General features: G+C 35.2%; 1 protein-coding gene across 3 annotated transcripts in view; it reads right to left on the bottom strand.

Moving 5' to 3' along the window:
* Nucleotides 1–1,399: 1,399 nt before the first annotated feature.
* LOC118882992 (protein FRA10AC1) overlaps nt 1,400–17,082 on the bottom strand; it is a 40,067-nt gene continuing 24,384 nt past the window's right edge. For all 3 annotated transcript variants that reach the window (XM_036829485.1, XM_036829484.1, XM_036829486.1), the window contains 4 exons: nt 17,015–17,057; nt 15,086–15,204; nt 3,779–3,857; nt 1,400–1,568 (listed from right to left, as the gene is read on the bottom strand). In XM_036829485.1, the coding sequence (XP_036685380.1) occupies nt 1,526–1,568; nt 3,779–3,857; nt 15,086–15,204; nt 17,015–17,057 (284 nt within the window). In that variant the 3' untranslated portion in view covers nt 1,400–1,525. The remainder of the gene's footprint in view (nt 1,569–3,778; nt 3,858–15,085; nt 15,205–17,014; nt 17,058–17,082) is intronic.

Here is a 17,082-nt window from a genome sequence, read left to right as displayed (position 1 = left end):
TCACACATAACAGAAGCATGATATTTAATGAATAACAACTGTTTAATAAAAAGATAATCTGATACTATTTAAAAATAAGATACTATAATTGCCTATTTTACAGTTTAATGCCAATCATTCCATGTTTAAATGTCATTTAAAATAGCATATCTTCAACAAAATAATTGGAATGGTACAATCATTTTTTACAGGTCCTCTCTTACTCACCAAATCATGCATCTTCTCCTCTATTAACCTCTTGGCTGTTTATAAAAATGGGTCTGACCTTTTGAAAAAAAAAATCAATATATCCTTTTGAAAATTTGATGAAAACTATGGACCCTTTCCCCAAAAAACACACATAATTACAGAAGTTTACACATAGATTCTAGGAGTGTTTAGATTTCCTGAAGCACATCCACTGACTCTTGTGGGTATGAACCCCAAATTAAGAAGTTACATTTTGGACTTCCCTGGTGGCACAGTGGTTAAGAATCCCCCTGCCAATGCAGGGGACATGGGTTCAATCCCTGCTCCAGGAAGATCCCACGTGCCGTGGAGCAACTAAGCCCGTGCTCCACAACTACTGAGGCTGCTCTCTACAGCCTGCGAGCCACAACTACTGAGCCCAAGTGCCACAACTACTAAAGCCCGTGCGCCTAGAGCCCGTGCTCCACAACGAGAAGCCACCTCAGTGAAAAGCCCCCGCGCCGCAACGAAGAGTAGCCCCTGCTCGCCGCAACTAGAGAAAGCCCACGTGCAGCAACAAAGACCCAATGCAGCCAAAAATAAATAAATTTATAAAAAAAGTTACATTTTATAAAATATCTCTGCATATAAGTATATCCATATCTGTATGACTGTATCTGAGACAAGCTCTATGCACACAGTATTGTTCAGCTAAATTATGTTACTGTATAATCTCTGCTGAAGAGTCAAGTTTCATGAACACATCTGCTGTTTTAGACTACTGGAATCTCATTTGGCCCCCTGTGGTATTAATTTACTTTATAATAAATTGCCCATACACTGGGGAATCAAATTTGATTGTAACAAACTCCGTTAAGTGGTAGAGGTGAGATGGAAGCAAGAGAAATGTAAGGAAAAAAAGAAAAGGCAGCTAATGACAAAATAGGTACTCAAAAGAGGGGTATGCGAAGACATATTTAATCTACTTTGTAATTTCGTGAGATCCCAATAATCCTAAAAATTTAAGCTGAGGCAAGGGAACTTAAATGTGAATCAGTGGGGAAAAAAAAAACCTACAAAAATATAGGCACAATGGATCTCTGTACTAGAGGATGTACTAGGTCCATACTCTAGGAGCTACAGATGGAACAGAGTTGTAGATAAACAACTGAAAAGATAAATAGGGAAAAGTGCATCCAATAAAACTGAAAAACTTCCAAAGCATCTGACATCCTGAGAGTAGCTGTATTTTTATTTCCAAAGACAAACCACTCAAGTTGCAACTTGTAGACAAAATTTTGTGAAGAGTTTCAAAGTATACTTTCACATTAAGGAATGTAGGCATCCCTCTTCCATCTCACAGAAATAAACCTTGAAAATATTCATCAAATTCTTCTTCCCTATTTAAAAGAAAAAGTATACATATTGATTAAAATCAACAATTAGAGAAAAAAATTACTAGGTGACACATTATATGAGATTAATAAAAATAAAATATTTTAATCCAACATATTTGCTGATTCATTTATATAGCAATATATTTCATGATTCAGGTATCAAATAATTCTTGGCTTCTAAAATAATCATAACTACACCAAGACTGATTAAATTGAAAATGTATATGTTGGCACGTCTCCCTGAACGTATTTATTACCTAAGATTTTACTTTGAAGTACTTTGTGAAATGTCATTGCTTCTCTTTACTTTTTGGTTGACTTTATAACTTACTCTGTTCATTCTCATTTCAAATTATAGCCTGATCAAAAAATGAATGAAAAAAACGATTTTAAGGAAAAATACAAGTCTTACTCCTAGGAATAGGGAAAATCTGCTTAGGCTGCAGATTTTATTACTCTGAGAAGAGTAAATATGTATCTGTAGCAGTGAAGATTATGTCTAAAACAAAGAACAGAACTCTGAAAGGAGATATTAAACTATAATGTGTTAAACTCTTATGAAAATTGTAAAGTACTAAATAAATATTAGTGCTAGGAGCCAGAGAAGTACAATGGAAATAGCACAGGTTTTCAAGTCAGACAGTGTTTTTTAAGTCCTAGCTCTGTCACTTATTTGCTGAGTAAGCAAGGTATTTAACTTCTCTGGGCTCAGTTTCCTTATCTATAAAATAAAGAACATCACATTTCCTCATAGAGCTGTTCTGAAGATTAAATGTATGTACAATTGCTTTTCTCCCTTCTGGGAACAGAGAATCAAGCTGGACAAATTCTGTGTACCAGTCTCTTCAGAAAATGTTCTTTTAGATCAGAGATTCACAATGGGACTCCATCATTTGATTTTAAATAATTGTGAATGCATAGAGCCACCACAACCATGTTCAAATTTTTAAAAAATTAATTCCAGAATCAGATAAAGTTGATGTAAAATTACCTACAATTTGGTATTCTCCTGGCTACTGTCCCTTTTCCGAAGCATGACAGCAAAATGCAGTGGAATTTTTTGAATTATAGTAAGAACTTAAATATATGAAATTAGCTGAATTTCTGTGTGAACTTAGATGTCAGTACCTGATGTCAAGTTTTTATAAGGTCACAAAGAGCTTTGGATTATGAAATCCCTCTTAGACTTTATTCATGTATCTTTACTGCCAAAAAGGTGAGTTGACTCCAAGACCTATTCTGTCATTTTCAGCTCTTCAAGGGTAAGTTATATGGTCAAAAGTTCAGCTGATAGTTTTACTAGGATAGTGATACCTTTTTTTATAATCTGATCTATAATGACGATTCATTTGGGAATTCTTTATTTGGCTGAAAAAAATAAAGGTTAAGGTCATAGAAAAAAACTAATCTTTTTTTTTTTTTTTAAAAAAAACCTCTTTCCAACATACCTGAATTCTATTACACTGAGAACATATTATATAATTAGCAATATGTTTTATAATCAGCTTAAATTAGCGAATTATGATTGATTCAACAGGTCTCTTATTATGAACCAATATGCCTAGAGTAACAAAATGGGACTAAAATTTATTGAGCACTTACTATATTGGTAGGTATTGTGCCAGACCAGGTGCTTTACATTCTTTATTCTATTAAATCTTCACAATAAACTCTTTGTAGTAGGTATTATTTTATCCCCTTTCAACAGATAAAGCTCAAGTGGTGAACATCCCAGTATATGAGAAGAACTGATAATATTCCAGCCTATATGCAGACAGCTCTTCCAACCAATAGCAGAGAACAATGCATGTGTTGACTTGTGTATCTCTCGGGGCTAAGGTGGCTGTTGGCAAGAAAACTTATACACCTGTATATATCTGCAAGGGGCTCCCCTGTATAGGTTTATGATAATCAGAATATCATGGATAGGCTGCTCTGGAAGCTAGTAAACAGCATCTCTCTGAAACAATGTGAGCTGAGGAAAGATTTACTCACCAAGAGGGAGCTGGACAAGTTGGCTGTTTATGGCCATAAACAATGGCTGGGAAAAAACTCTGACCTTAGCAGGCCAGGTGGTCCTTGGCTTTAAAAAGACATTCATGATGCTAAGTTTTTCATTAACTGTTATCAAAAATGGCTGTGGTCATAGCTTCCTAGACTGATGGAGAAGGTATGCATTATCATTGTCTATTAATACTATTATCAGGACTTACTGTGATTTTTCATCTGTCTCTGGTAGTGGGCCCTTCCAAAGTTCAGATTCTGAAGTACTTCCTTCCTCATCAGCGCTTCCTGTTCATTTAAAAGAGATTTTTAAAAATGTGCACATTACATTTAAAACACATTTTGAACTACCCACCAATGCAATTAAATAAATTCCAGATGTACCTGTGGTTTAGCTTCAACTTTTATGGCTCTCTGAAAATTTAATGCACTTTTCCAGACCAATAAATTCTTTTGAAAGATAATAAGCTGAGATATACCAAAGAGCCTCAGCAAATAGACCAAGGATTTAGAGTCTCATGGGAAACTTCTATAAGTTATACTGAGTTAAAGTAACAATTCCAATATTAACTCTATATTATAAAGGAATTATCTCTTGCAATACAGTTGTCTTTAATTTAGTTTCTTATTTTTATTGATCATACAAAAGACATGCAGGTTAAGATTTTTGTAGAGAGTATTTACATTAGGATCAAGACCTTAAGAACTGAACTAGTATATAGGACTAGCTAGTTAAATTATGAAAAAAAATTTGTCAGACTTAAAAAAAAATTAATGCTGATTACATTAACTAGAGGAAGTCCATTTCAATGAAGAAACAGATGTTCTCATACATTGTTAGGAGTAAATACCATTTTCTTGAGGAAAATCTGGCAATATAGATCACTTTAAAATATAGCTACCCTTTGACCAGCAATGCTGCTTTTAGGAACTTAATTATTTACTTAGAATAAACGAGCACCTCAGATATATGTACAAAGATGTCCATTGTATAACAACAACAGCAAAAGAAAACAAGTTAAATCCCCACCAATTAGGGATTAAGGCTTGGTTAAATAAATACTATACAGCTATTAAAAAAAAACCATAGCACATCTGAATTACCATAGAAAAATGTGTATGCTATATCAAAATTTTTAAAAGTTACAGAAAGCAGGCACAGTATAATACAATCTGTATTAAAACACTGTATCTACATATAGATATATATATTATTATTTATGAGTGTGTGTGTGTATATAAATAAATACACACACACACACACACACATATATATATATAAATAATAAGTTTGTAAGGACCAACCAAACTTAACAGTGATTATATTACTTGTGGGCCTGGGATAGTTTTACTCTTTAAGCATTTCCAAACTTTTTTATATTTTAAACAATAATCATGTATTACCTTTAAAGATCAGTAAAAACAATGTATTTTATTTTTAAAACATAACAAAATAGACATGTTTCAAATGAATCGCCCTATATTAGTCAACTAAAAATTATCAAATACTGAAACATGTATTATGAGACAACAAAATTATATGCCACAAAGTAATTATGTTAGCAAATAATTCCTCTCCAATAATGACCATTAGTCTGGAAAAGAAGCGACACAAATTTGGCCTGTCAATAAGAATGTACCTTAGTTAAACACAACACAAAAATAAAACAGTACTGATTTGCCATGGTGGTTCTAGCCTTTTTTCCTGTTGGACTTTGATCCTTGAATCAACATGTATGTCTGAACTTTGGTCCTAACTGAATCTATTCTAGCACAAATTCTAACAAAAACAGCAAAAAAAAAAAAAAAAAAAAAGGGAGTGGGGGTTGTGCTTCTAACGATCGACACACGAAGATGATAAAATTATAAAGCTCTGGGAATAAGATTCCCACTCAACCACAGCCAGCACTGGAACGCCAGTGTCCCAAACTGAATATGTGAAAAGAAAAAAGTCTTCTGCTTGGGACTTCCCTGGTGGCGCAGTGGTTAAGAATTCGCCTGCAATGCAGGGGACACGGGTTCGAGCCCTGGTCCAGGAAGATCCCACATGCCGCGGAGCAACTAAGCCCGTGTGCCACAACCACTGAGCCTGCGCTCTAGAGCCCATGAGCCACAACTACTGAGCCCGCATGCTGCAACTACTGAAGCCTGTGCACCTAGAGCCCATGCTCTGCAACAAGAGGAGCCATCTCAATGAGAAGCCTGCGCACCACAACAAAGAGTAGACCCCTGCTCGCCACAACTAGAGAAAGCCCATGCGCAGCAACGAAGACCCAAGACCCAACGCAGCCAAAAAACAAAAACAAAACAAACAAAACAGTCTTCTGCTCTTATTTTTATGAAAATTCACTAACTGAGATAAAGAAAGCACAGAAAAACTAATTAGGCCTAGTAAAGTTATCACCATGGTGTTATCCCGTTAATGATGTCAGAGAACAAACCTACAAGGCCTTTGAAAGTGGGCAGCTAATTTCAAAAGGCCTTACAACCACCTGTTTTCTTGTTCCCTCTCAAGAGTACTGCCCACATGCCAGCTTTCCTACACCAGTTTTCTGATAGCAGACGATCCAGTTTTACTAAAAAATACAATCAGTTTAGAATAACATTATAAAATAACTCTCTTTGAAAGAGGACATCCTGAAAAAGTGATCAGATATCCTTAGAGAATCAAATCTACAAGATTGGATTATATGACCTTTAAGGTCCCTTACAACCCTATGAATCTATTAATATTTAACTACGAATCTAAAACACCTAGTTCCATGAGGTTGACAGTAACTACAAATCACTTTTTTGATAACTGTTACAACCTGCCAGAGGTGGGAAGGGTGCTGCTAAGGAAATAACATTTAGAAGAACAGGCAACACAAAACGATGCTTGCATTTCTATCAGTATCAAATCTACACAGTAATTATTGACAAGTGGAGATCAGAATCTAAGTCACTGACTGTACTGGAAGGGGAGCTTGGAGGTCCAGCCCTTATCCAGTGAATGAACACCTTACTGTAATACTTCCAATAACAAGTGGCTGTCCAATCTAAACACCTCACTACTTCCTGAAGCAGCCCATTCCTCCATTCCTTTCTTCAGGTAGTTCTTTTTTTTTTTTTTTTTTTTTTTAATTTTATTTATTTATTTATTTATTTATTTATGGCTGTGTTGGGTCTTCGTTTCTGTGCGAGGGCTTTCTCTAGTTGCGGCAAGCGGGGGCCACTCTTCATCGCGGTGCGCGGGCCTCTCACTGTCGCGGCCTCTCGTTGCGGAGCACAAGCTCCAGACGCGCAGGCTCAGCAATTGTGGCTCACGGGCCTAGTCGCTCCGCGGCATGTGGGATCTTCCCAGACCAGGGCTCGAACCCGTGTCCCCTGCATTGGCAGGCGGACTCCCAACCACTGCGCCACCAGGGAAGCCCCAGGTAGTTCTAATTGACAAATTTTTCCTTAAATTAAGGCAAAAATCTGTCCTTGGGCTATTTTTATCCATAGACTCTAGTTCTGCCAACCAGCCACCAAAAATAAGTCTCCTACATAGTAGCAGTCTTGAAAATATCTACAGTTTCCATGTCTACCTCCTTACCCCTTCCCTCTTCACTTTTTCCTAAGCTAAACATCTACGGTTCCTTCAACCTTCTTCCTATAACAACATTTCAAGTTCTGACAACACTTTGGTTGTTCTATTCTTGACCTGCTTTAAGATTTCAATGTTGCTTTTAGAATGTAATGCAAACTGCATATAATTTTCCCTATATGCTCTGAATAATGCAAGTAGGTCTATCATCTTGGTTTTTCTGGATATTACATACCTAAATAACTTGGCCTACTGAAGAAGTGGCAAGTCTCCAATTATGAAAACAATGGACAGGTCAGACTTTTACAGACTTAACTTTTGATCTGACCCATTGTGAAGAACAAACACAAAATCTAATGTCCAGTATTTTCCTTTTCTCTGATATAATAGCTACAGGTTATCAAAGACTACTTCATATAAGACACATGCTTTACATGTTTATTATTTCACTTGACTCTGATAATAATCCAATGAAGTCAAGTCTCTTTATACCCATTTTACAGATAGAACTGAGACACAGATCAAATCATTTAATGTGGATTTGTGTAATATATCTGCCCAAACTGAGGTATAAAGAGTGGACTAACGTTTGATTCACTGATGAACAGTTATTGATGATATAAGTAAAAGAGCAGACTCTGGAGTTATAAACCTGTGTTTAATCGTAGCTCTGCCATTAACCAACTATTTGACCTTATGCAATTTATGTAAATTCTCTGGGTCTTGGTTCTCTTATCTGCAAAATGGGTTACTATATGCCCATTACTATGATTAAATGAGGTACACAACTAAACCACTTGCGATTATGGCTGACAATCAACAAAAGCAAGTTAAAATTCTTTTTCCCCATAGAAATTGGGTTTTTCTTTATGGATCTGGTGTAAATAATCCATATGTTAAATGAGGGTAAAAGGGTAACTGAATATTATCCAAATGGAAATGAAATATATAATAGAAACAGAATTTGAGTTGTAAAATTGCCAAGACCACCTAAGACAGGTCACTGACCACCTGAGAAGATATCTGGGTTTGGCAAACTATAACAAGGTACATGTCCCCTGCTTGAAATGGTTCTACTTCAAGAACCAAGCTAAGCTAGAGATTCTTCAGGTTGGCTACAGTATTCTCCTCTCCCTACCACTAGAAGTTTGACCTAGCTGAGGAGGGTGAAGAGACATAAGATTATTTCTGGGAAATGAGGGAGGTTTGAGAGGGCTGGGGGAAGGACAGTGGGAAGGAGAAGGAAGGAAGAGGAAACAAAAGAATGAATATAAACAAGTCAGTCAAGACCTTTCCCCAAAAGATTTTTTAATAAAAATTAGAATTGGAGAAGGGCAATGTTATTTTTTTACATTAAATAGGACTTCACACCTCTCACTGCAACATATAGTTGGAAATTGGCAAAAACTATAAAATTTCCCATTTTAACCTGTGTATGCTTTCTAAAAATATATATACTTGCTACCCCATCCTCAGATAGCTTAAGTCTATCGTCTCATGCCTGGCTATGTTCTATAAGCTGTCAGGAAACTTAATCTAATTTAGAAGAAGGAGCTACTGATAGATTAGGATTCACATGGGGAGAAAGGAAGTGTCAGTGCTTTAAGGACACTTCAAATGTGTTGAAAACAAAATGGTATGAGTAAAATAATTCATAAGGAATATGTTGTATTCCTAAACTAGAGGAATAGCTCCACTGATATCTCCCTCTTCATTAAAATTTTAAACAGTAAATATCTTTAAAATTCTATTTCTCTAAAATTTCTGATTACTGAACGCTTAAAAATTCTCCTTAAGAATTATATACTAGGGGCTTCCCTGGTGGCGCAGTGGTTGAGAATCTGCCTGCCAATGCAGGGGAAAACGGGTTCAAGCCCTGGTCTGGGAGGATCCCACATGCCGCGGAGCAACTAGGGCCGTGAGCCACAACTAATGAGCCTGCGTGACTGGAGCCTGTGCTCCGCAACAAGAGAGGCCGCGATAGTGAGAGGGCCGCGATAGTGAGAGGCCCGCGCACCGCGATGAAGAGTGGCCCCCGCTTGCCACAACTAGAGAAAGCCCTCGCACAGAAACGAAGACCCAACACAGCCACAAATAAATAAATTAATTAATAAAATTTAAAAAAAGAAAAAGAAACTTAAAAAAAAAGAATTATATACTAAAATGCTAATAAAGTTTAAATTGAATGGTGATTTGGAGCAATTACTAAATATTTTCCTGAGTTTGCCACATAAATATATATTACTTTAAAATCAGAAAAAAATTAATTCTTAAGTTTATAAATTTACAAGTAAGGCTAGAAGTCTCAAATCTCTAAATTTCTATAAATAAGTCCAGATATTATAACATAAATTAGATATGTTATTGAACTACACTTTGTTAGACCCTATTTATTGCAAGTTCTTTAAGAAACTCTACATTGTATTACTGTTGAGATACAAGGTTACTGTTTGTTATATCACAAATGGATACCCCCTTTTATGAACCCACAGTAGATTCTGCTCTCAAAACTGCCTGGAAAAAGCTGAACACCCTGTGAGTTCTCTTTAATATTGTATGGGTACAATTAATCATTCTACTGGTGGTTTCCTTTCTTTCGTTTGGTTGTTAGGAAGAACAGTGACAAATCTGTGATCTACTTTTGCAATTATGCAAGACTTTTTGGTAAATATTTGTCTGTATTAATTTTACCTCTAGCTTTACTTTCCTATTCTATCTTATTTTTCCATTATTTTGATTTCACCTTTAAAAAATCTTATAGTATATATTTTTGTAAGTCATTGTGAATACTTTTTGGAATGTTGCAGGGAAAAAACAATAAAATTTGTAGCAAATATTCAATGAAATCCAATCTGATGAAAACTACAGGACTTATTAAAAACCTGACCAGTAACAACCGTTGCTAACATTTGCTTTCTATGTACAAACCACATATTTAATTTGATCAATCAAAATCACCAAATGACAAGCGATCACTCAGCCTTGTGCAATATAAGCAATATTTCTTAAATTTTAATCCACCTCCCCAATTTTTTCTATCCCAACTTCATCCCTCTTGTGCTCTTCCTTCATACTTCATGATGTGAAGTTAAAATGTTTATCCACTGTATTTACTGAAAAAAAAATTTATGCTCTTCTATACTTGACATAAGAAACTTTTAAATGTTCTAATTTGGGGAAGAAATACACTTTTGCTCTTTTTTCTATGATTTTTCTCACACAGTACAAAAACAACAAAAAAAATTTACATCAGAACAAGTCACAGTTTGTGGGAAACCCAAATTGTAAATAACTTGAATTTGTATACTTTTATTAAATAAAAACTTGATACTGTTGATAGAATTTTCTGATTTCACTGAGAGTGAATGTGCTGAAAAACAAAAACAAAAACAAAAAACCCAGCACTGTTTTGTCAAGAATTACCTTGCAGTGGTGTAACAGCTATAGCTATAACTGGAATTCTTCCCAATAGTCTAGTGTATAGTCTTACAGGAAAGCACTTCCCTGTCTTCTAATCTTTCCTGTTCCTTAGACTTATCTCCCTAATTAAAATGTTAGATTCTTTTAGGGAGGGGTATTTTATGCTCTTGTACAGCCTGGAATACCTAGCACAAAACATAAAAAATAATGAACACCTATAAAAAAAATATCTCATGTTGCTAGGACAAAAAAAAGCAAAAAAACAAAAAAACTCCAAAAAACCCTCATAGATTAGCTGCAATACAAACAATATTTTATCTACAGATGTTCAACATCTGAAAGCAGTTTACAAATAAATGCCTTTTCTTAATCTTTTAAGAAAAAGAAGATTAAAAAAATCTTTTAATCTTTCTTAATCTTTTTTGATGATCACGTACAGGTGAGAATTCTCTGTAACTGAAAATCACACAAAAAATTATGTCATAAAACAAACATTTTCAATTCTACAATGGTTTACCCAGTGAGGGAAACAGAAAGAGAAAAAGTACTGAAGATCTATTAAAGTAATCTAAAAAAATCATCATTATACAATCTCCTGCAGTAAGACCTCAGGGGAAATATTTCTGAAGGCTGCTAAATCAAAAAAGAACAGAAGACAGATGGAGAGTAACAATTCCTCCAACCTCCCTGGACAGGTCTCATAATTAGCCCAAGTTGTCGCATGAATGGCCCCTTAAGGCCAGACAAGAGGGTGTGAGAACTACAGGGTAAAGATTCCAAAGGAAGCCAAGGCCTGGACTGCAACAACTGCTTTATGTTATTGTTTCTTCACTCCTACTTATTTCCTAGTCATCAGAGAGCAAATAAAAACATAGCTAAACTTCCAATGGCAAAAGAAATGTATTCTTCTCTGTCATGTAAGGAACATGATACCTGCTTCCAAGTGTCAATAGGTTAAAAAAAGGACACAATTGGAACCAGAAGGAAGAAGTTGTACGTTTGGGCTAAATGTTAAGAGAAACCTGCTAGCAATTACAGCTGTCTGAAATGTAAAGGAGTATTTTGGAAAATGGGTTCCTTTTCCCTGGAGGTGTTGAAGCTAAAGCAGAACAAATACATGATAAAGAGCAGTGCATCTTAACCTTTATTGTACATATGAATCATTCTGAGAACTTAAAGTGCAACTCTAATTTAGGAGATCTGGAAGGGTCTGAAATTATGCATTTCTAACAAGCTCCCAAGTGATGACAGTGCAAAGGACCATATTTTGAAAGGTAAAACCATAGAAAATATTTTTGGTCATGATTCCAGGGCTGATCTCTGATGTTCCTTTCAACATTGAGAAGCTGGTTGACTTCACTGACTCACTCACCTAACATTTACTGAATGCCTACTATGTGGAGCAAGCACTGTGCTTAGGAATTGGGGATAGAGAACTAAACAAGTCACAAAGTCCCTTCCTTAACAGAAAAATTATTCCAAGAATGGTATGTATTTCTAAAGGAGAGTGCAGGGTGCTATCAGAACGTGCTAACAGGGACCTAATCTTGCCTGGAGGAGTGGGGTGAAGGGTGTCAGAAAAGGCCTATCCAAGGAACTGAGCTTGGGGGCAGGGTGGAGGTGGGAGGGATAAGATCTTGAACTTCCTGCCCAGACAATTTACCTAAATACCCTGTTCTGTTCACAGCTGCCAAAGCAGACTGGTCCTCAAAGTCAAGCTTTGATCTTTCTTACATTTCCTCTCTATCCATTCAGCTATCTAGCCATCCAATTATCCATCCATCCATCCACTTATTTAACATTTTGTATGATGGTAACCTAAGGCTAACGGGGTTGATGAGATCACACAGGGAGAACAGAGAGAATAAAAAGAAGTTCTGTAAGAGCCTTGAGCAATTCCAACAAGGGTAAGATGGAGGAGGAATTATAGTCAAGAGGCTGAGGAGAGGCTGAAAAGATAGGAAAAAGATCAAGAAAGTAACTGTTCTGAGGAATGACGACAATCCAAATGCAGCTGAGATATTAAGCATTTATTAATTACTATTCAAGTCTGGGCCAAATTAAGGTGGCCTGGCAAGAAAGTATCATATCAAGATCAACCTAGTTCCAGATGATCGATCCCAGATGAGAAGATATTAAAGAGGTCTACATGGTCTTCCTAAAAGTTTGCTAAGATGTTGTCATTTTCTGCTTTATACCAAAGAAGCTGAAAAAAAGAACTATATCCTGTGCTCTCTGCTATGAAAGGTTCTCTGAATAAACAGTAAATAAGACACAGATGTCTCAATTCCACTCTGCTTTGGTTTTCTATCTCTGAAGTTGCCCTGAAACAATCTTCAAGTCTTTTATTTTCTTATTCTTTATTATTTATGCCTTACATGTGCTAGTGGGGTGCTAGGGATAGAGCAATGAACACAGCAGACAGAACCCCTGTTCTCCTTATGTTTTATGTAATTGTCATGTGTGTAATGAAGGAAAAGTTCCAAGGTTGTGAAAGCATTATAAATGGGAGTCCGAATTTAGATTCATGGTCAGGAAAGGATCCCTGAGGAAGTGACATTTAAGCTTAAATCTGAAGGATGAGTTAGGATGGGACTGGAGGTTTTAGAGAGGAAGCAGCACCTATACAGTCCTTAAACAGAAAGAAGTTAGGCATTTCCTAGAAACTGAAAGGCTATGTGGGTGGAGTGTGAACGTAAGGTGAAGAGTCGTGATAAACAAGCCTTGTATGCTGGATCATATAGAGAGCCTTTGGGCCTTGTCCAGATATTGGTTATATCCTAAGAACATAGGAAATCACTACTAGAGAATGGATTAAGGAGAGGGAGGTGGGATGACAAGACAGTGTTAGAATCAGTACGGATAATATAGTAGTAGCCTAGATGAGAAAACATGGTAGTTTGATCTAGACTAGAGAGAACATGAGAAATACATACCCTGGGGGTAAAATTGATAGTATTTACATAAATAACGAGAAAAAAAGAAGGCATCAAGGATAATTTCCCGATTTCCGATATTAGTTTTTAGGTTGACAGAGGTATCACCTACTGAAATATAGAACACTAAAGGAAAAACATCTATAAGGAAGATCACATGCATATATATTATAATTTGAGGGGTGCAACCCCATCCCTAGCCCTGAGTATCCAGCTACCTAATTATCTGTTTTGGAGGTACTGAATAAACTTTTACAAGGTAGGGATTAGTTCTTCTTTTATTTGGAATATGCAATGATTAACATAGTATCATACTACGATATAAATATATTATATAATAGTGAATGCTACAAAATCCTCAGATATAATACACTAAATATTTTACTGGCACATGAGGATAAATAAAAATTTTTAAAAACTCAAATGAGATTCTCACACTTATTAATTAAAATTTATTTTGAAATTTGGAACATGATTTAGAGACAAAAAAGGTATTCTGTTTCAAATACCATTTCTCAATAAACAATAGAATATCAGTATTTTTCCTCTCAACATCTATCGATTTTATCAAGTCAAAAACTTGGCAATACATATACTTGAATGTATCATGACATGTTAGAAGAAAAAAATGTACCTAAGAACATAACATATCTAATGATCTTCATAGCTGGAGCAAGGCAGCCCTCTCCTGTTCAAGTATTATGTTAACATTGGCTGGAACCTAATTCAATCTACCATTACCTACCTAATTTAAGTCCAATTCACTCTAAGTTACAGTCAATTTGACTCTACTTTATTATGGACTGAAAAAGCAACTAGCAGTAACCTTCATAATAGCTAACTATGTACCAAGTACTATGCAAACTGCTTACATGCATTATCCCATTTCAACTTCTGAAAAATCCTATGACCTACTAGGTACGATTATCATGACCATTTTACACATGAAAAAACTAAGGCTTAGACAGCTTAAGGACTGCTGAGGAAAAGTAGCAGTTGACTTGGATTTGAATTTAACAGTTATTTACTAATTGTATGTGCACAGCACCATGTTAGGTTCTGAGGAAACATACATATCAACCTCTATCATTTCAAGAAGCTCATAAGCTAGTGAGAAAAATCACAGACCATAATTGAAATCACAGTGTTACAATGTTAAACTGACTTATAGGTTATGTACTGATTTACAGTGTTCCAAGTGCCTTTCACATCCTTATTTGATTCTCCACAATAAGCACCAGCAGTATAGAGAGCAGGTATTCACATCACCACTACATACACGAGGAAAGTGAAACTCAAGAAATTCAGTGACTTGCTCAAGGTAACAAGTCTGTAAGTAACAAATCCAGAAATTAGAATGCTGTTGCAATATTATACTATCTGCCAAAAATGAATCAAAACCAACCTTGTTCTTGAAACTCCTGTAAGTTACTGTAAATTCATATTGAAATTCTCCAACCAGTTTCCTTTCAACTACTATAAAACAGAATTCTAAATGCATTTACTAATTAAATTCAACATTTGAGACATATGGCAGATTATACTTCATGTTCAGAAATATGAGTAAATATTTTATTTTAATTCCCTTTTACCTTTATCCTTTTTCTTAGAGGACTCTTCTACAGAAGATAATCTGGATTTTTTATGTGATGGCTCTTCACAATCTTTTCTGGCTTTATCCTTTCTTTTTTTTGACTTGACTTCTTTTCTCCTTTATGTTGAACAATATAAAGTTAACTTTTTCAACTGAATTTTACAAAAAATAAAAATCAATGGGTAAAAAAATCAAATCAGTTAAAGTACTCATTTTTAAAATGTAGTTTACATAATAAGGAACCCTTAAATGAGTCTGTAAATATTTTAGGTTAGTATGTTAATTAAAACAATTCTATAAGATTATGAAGCCTGAACACTCTGAGACAAAGGATTATTTTTTGTAAGTTCTGTGTATAAACCTTAGTAAATGTAAATCATAGTTTTACTCATTTCCTTTCTATATTCTATCATTTAGCCATTCTAAAAAAATTACAAAATCAAATCTCATTTCCCGCCACATAATTCATATCTACCTACACTTTGAAAAAACACATACAACAAGAAGAAACCACTCTAACAGTTCTCAACCACCAGTAAACAGAAAATTCTTCTCTTAAGAATAAAGGAATACAGCAAAGGTATAATAGAATGAGGACGGAAAGGCTTACTGTTAACTCATATGGCTACTTTAGACCACTTATCCTTTTACTGCTGTAGCTGTATCTCTTCTAGGCCAAGTTTACAAGGTTGTCAGTACCATAGATGGCAAGCAACTGATTTTAATTGGTTAAGAAAAGAAACACTAAATAGGAAAAGGTGATAATGCTGAAACTGGGACTGGGAAAGAGGATGAAGAGACAACAGAGTAGATTATTTTCAACAAACTTGCTTATCAGACCTTTCAAATTAAGATACACCAAATACTATAATACTGTTTAAGACAGTAATAACTTTTTGCCTCTTGTAAGAATAATTTCAATTTTGAAATGAAGCTCAAAACTCAACGTCAAAAAAAATCTTTGTTACCTTTCAGTATCATTGATAGAGAGGGGAAATCAAGTAATCTAAAAACTTTGCTAATTTTAAGAATTTAAAATTTTTTATTTATTTTTAATAGCTAAAATACTAGATAAGGCTCATTTAGAACACAGCTGATTTTAAATTAATATACTAATATATACATTTTATAAAGTTGCATAATCTTACTGTTAAGACTTTCAAGTGTTACTCAGGACATGAAACTTGACCACCACAATCATGCCAGGTTACACAGATTTTGTCTGAACATCTGCAATGCCAGGGACTTCATTATGCTTGACTTACCATACGCCAGACACTGTGTCAAGCATTTTATATGCATTTTCATTTAATCCCCACAATAACCTTAGTATACTCATTTTTAGAGATAATAAAATTGAGTCTTACATAGGTTAAGTAGCTTGCCCAAGAAGACTAGTAAGTAGATTAGCTGAGAGGAATACATAGGAAAGCCTACCATCTACATATACTGCACAATGCAGAACACTGATACTCCTCCCCCATTCAGTATGGCAGACACAGTCTAGCTCATTCAATAGGAGCCTGATTTTAACATCTAAAATGAGTACAGAGGTATAATCCTTTGTAAGAATGACAAACTCTAATTAAAACAATGTTTAAATGAGACATAGGAATCACTTTATGAAGACCTGCTTTACAATATAGTTTCTAAGAATATTACAGTATCTGAACACTGATTCCAAACCAAAAATTCTAGCATCTATCTACCACCCTGCACAGGCCTTCACATTTACAACTGCTTGGCTAGAGTTAGGCATGACGAACTTCCAGTTCCCTGGTTTATGTGGTCATATGGTAATGGTGGATTTTATATACAATCAACTAATTAAACCATCAACCACTCAAGTCTACTTTAGACATCCAGTGCAGATGACTACGTCCAAGACTACTAAAATTAACAACCACATTTTAAAAGATCATATTACCTGTGATGAAAATTTAATTTAAAGGAACATTCTTGGCATAATCCTAAAAAAAAAAAAAAAGAGTAACA

Source organism: Balaenoptera musculus, chromosome 16, assembly GCF_009873245.2.
Source record: "Balaenoptera musculus isolate JJ_BM4_2016_0621 chromosome 16, mBalMus1.pri.v3, whole genome shotgun sequence".
NCBI classification, from domain to species: Eukaryota; Metazoa; Chordata; class Mammalia; order Artiodactyla; family Balaenopteridae; genus Balaenoptera; species Balaenoptera musculus.
The sequence above is the reverse complement of the archived record's forward strand: the minus strand, read 5'-3'. Positions and strand labels throughout refer to the sequence as shown.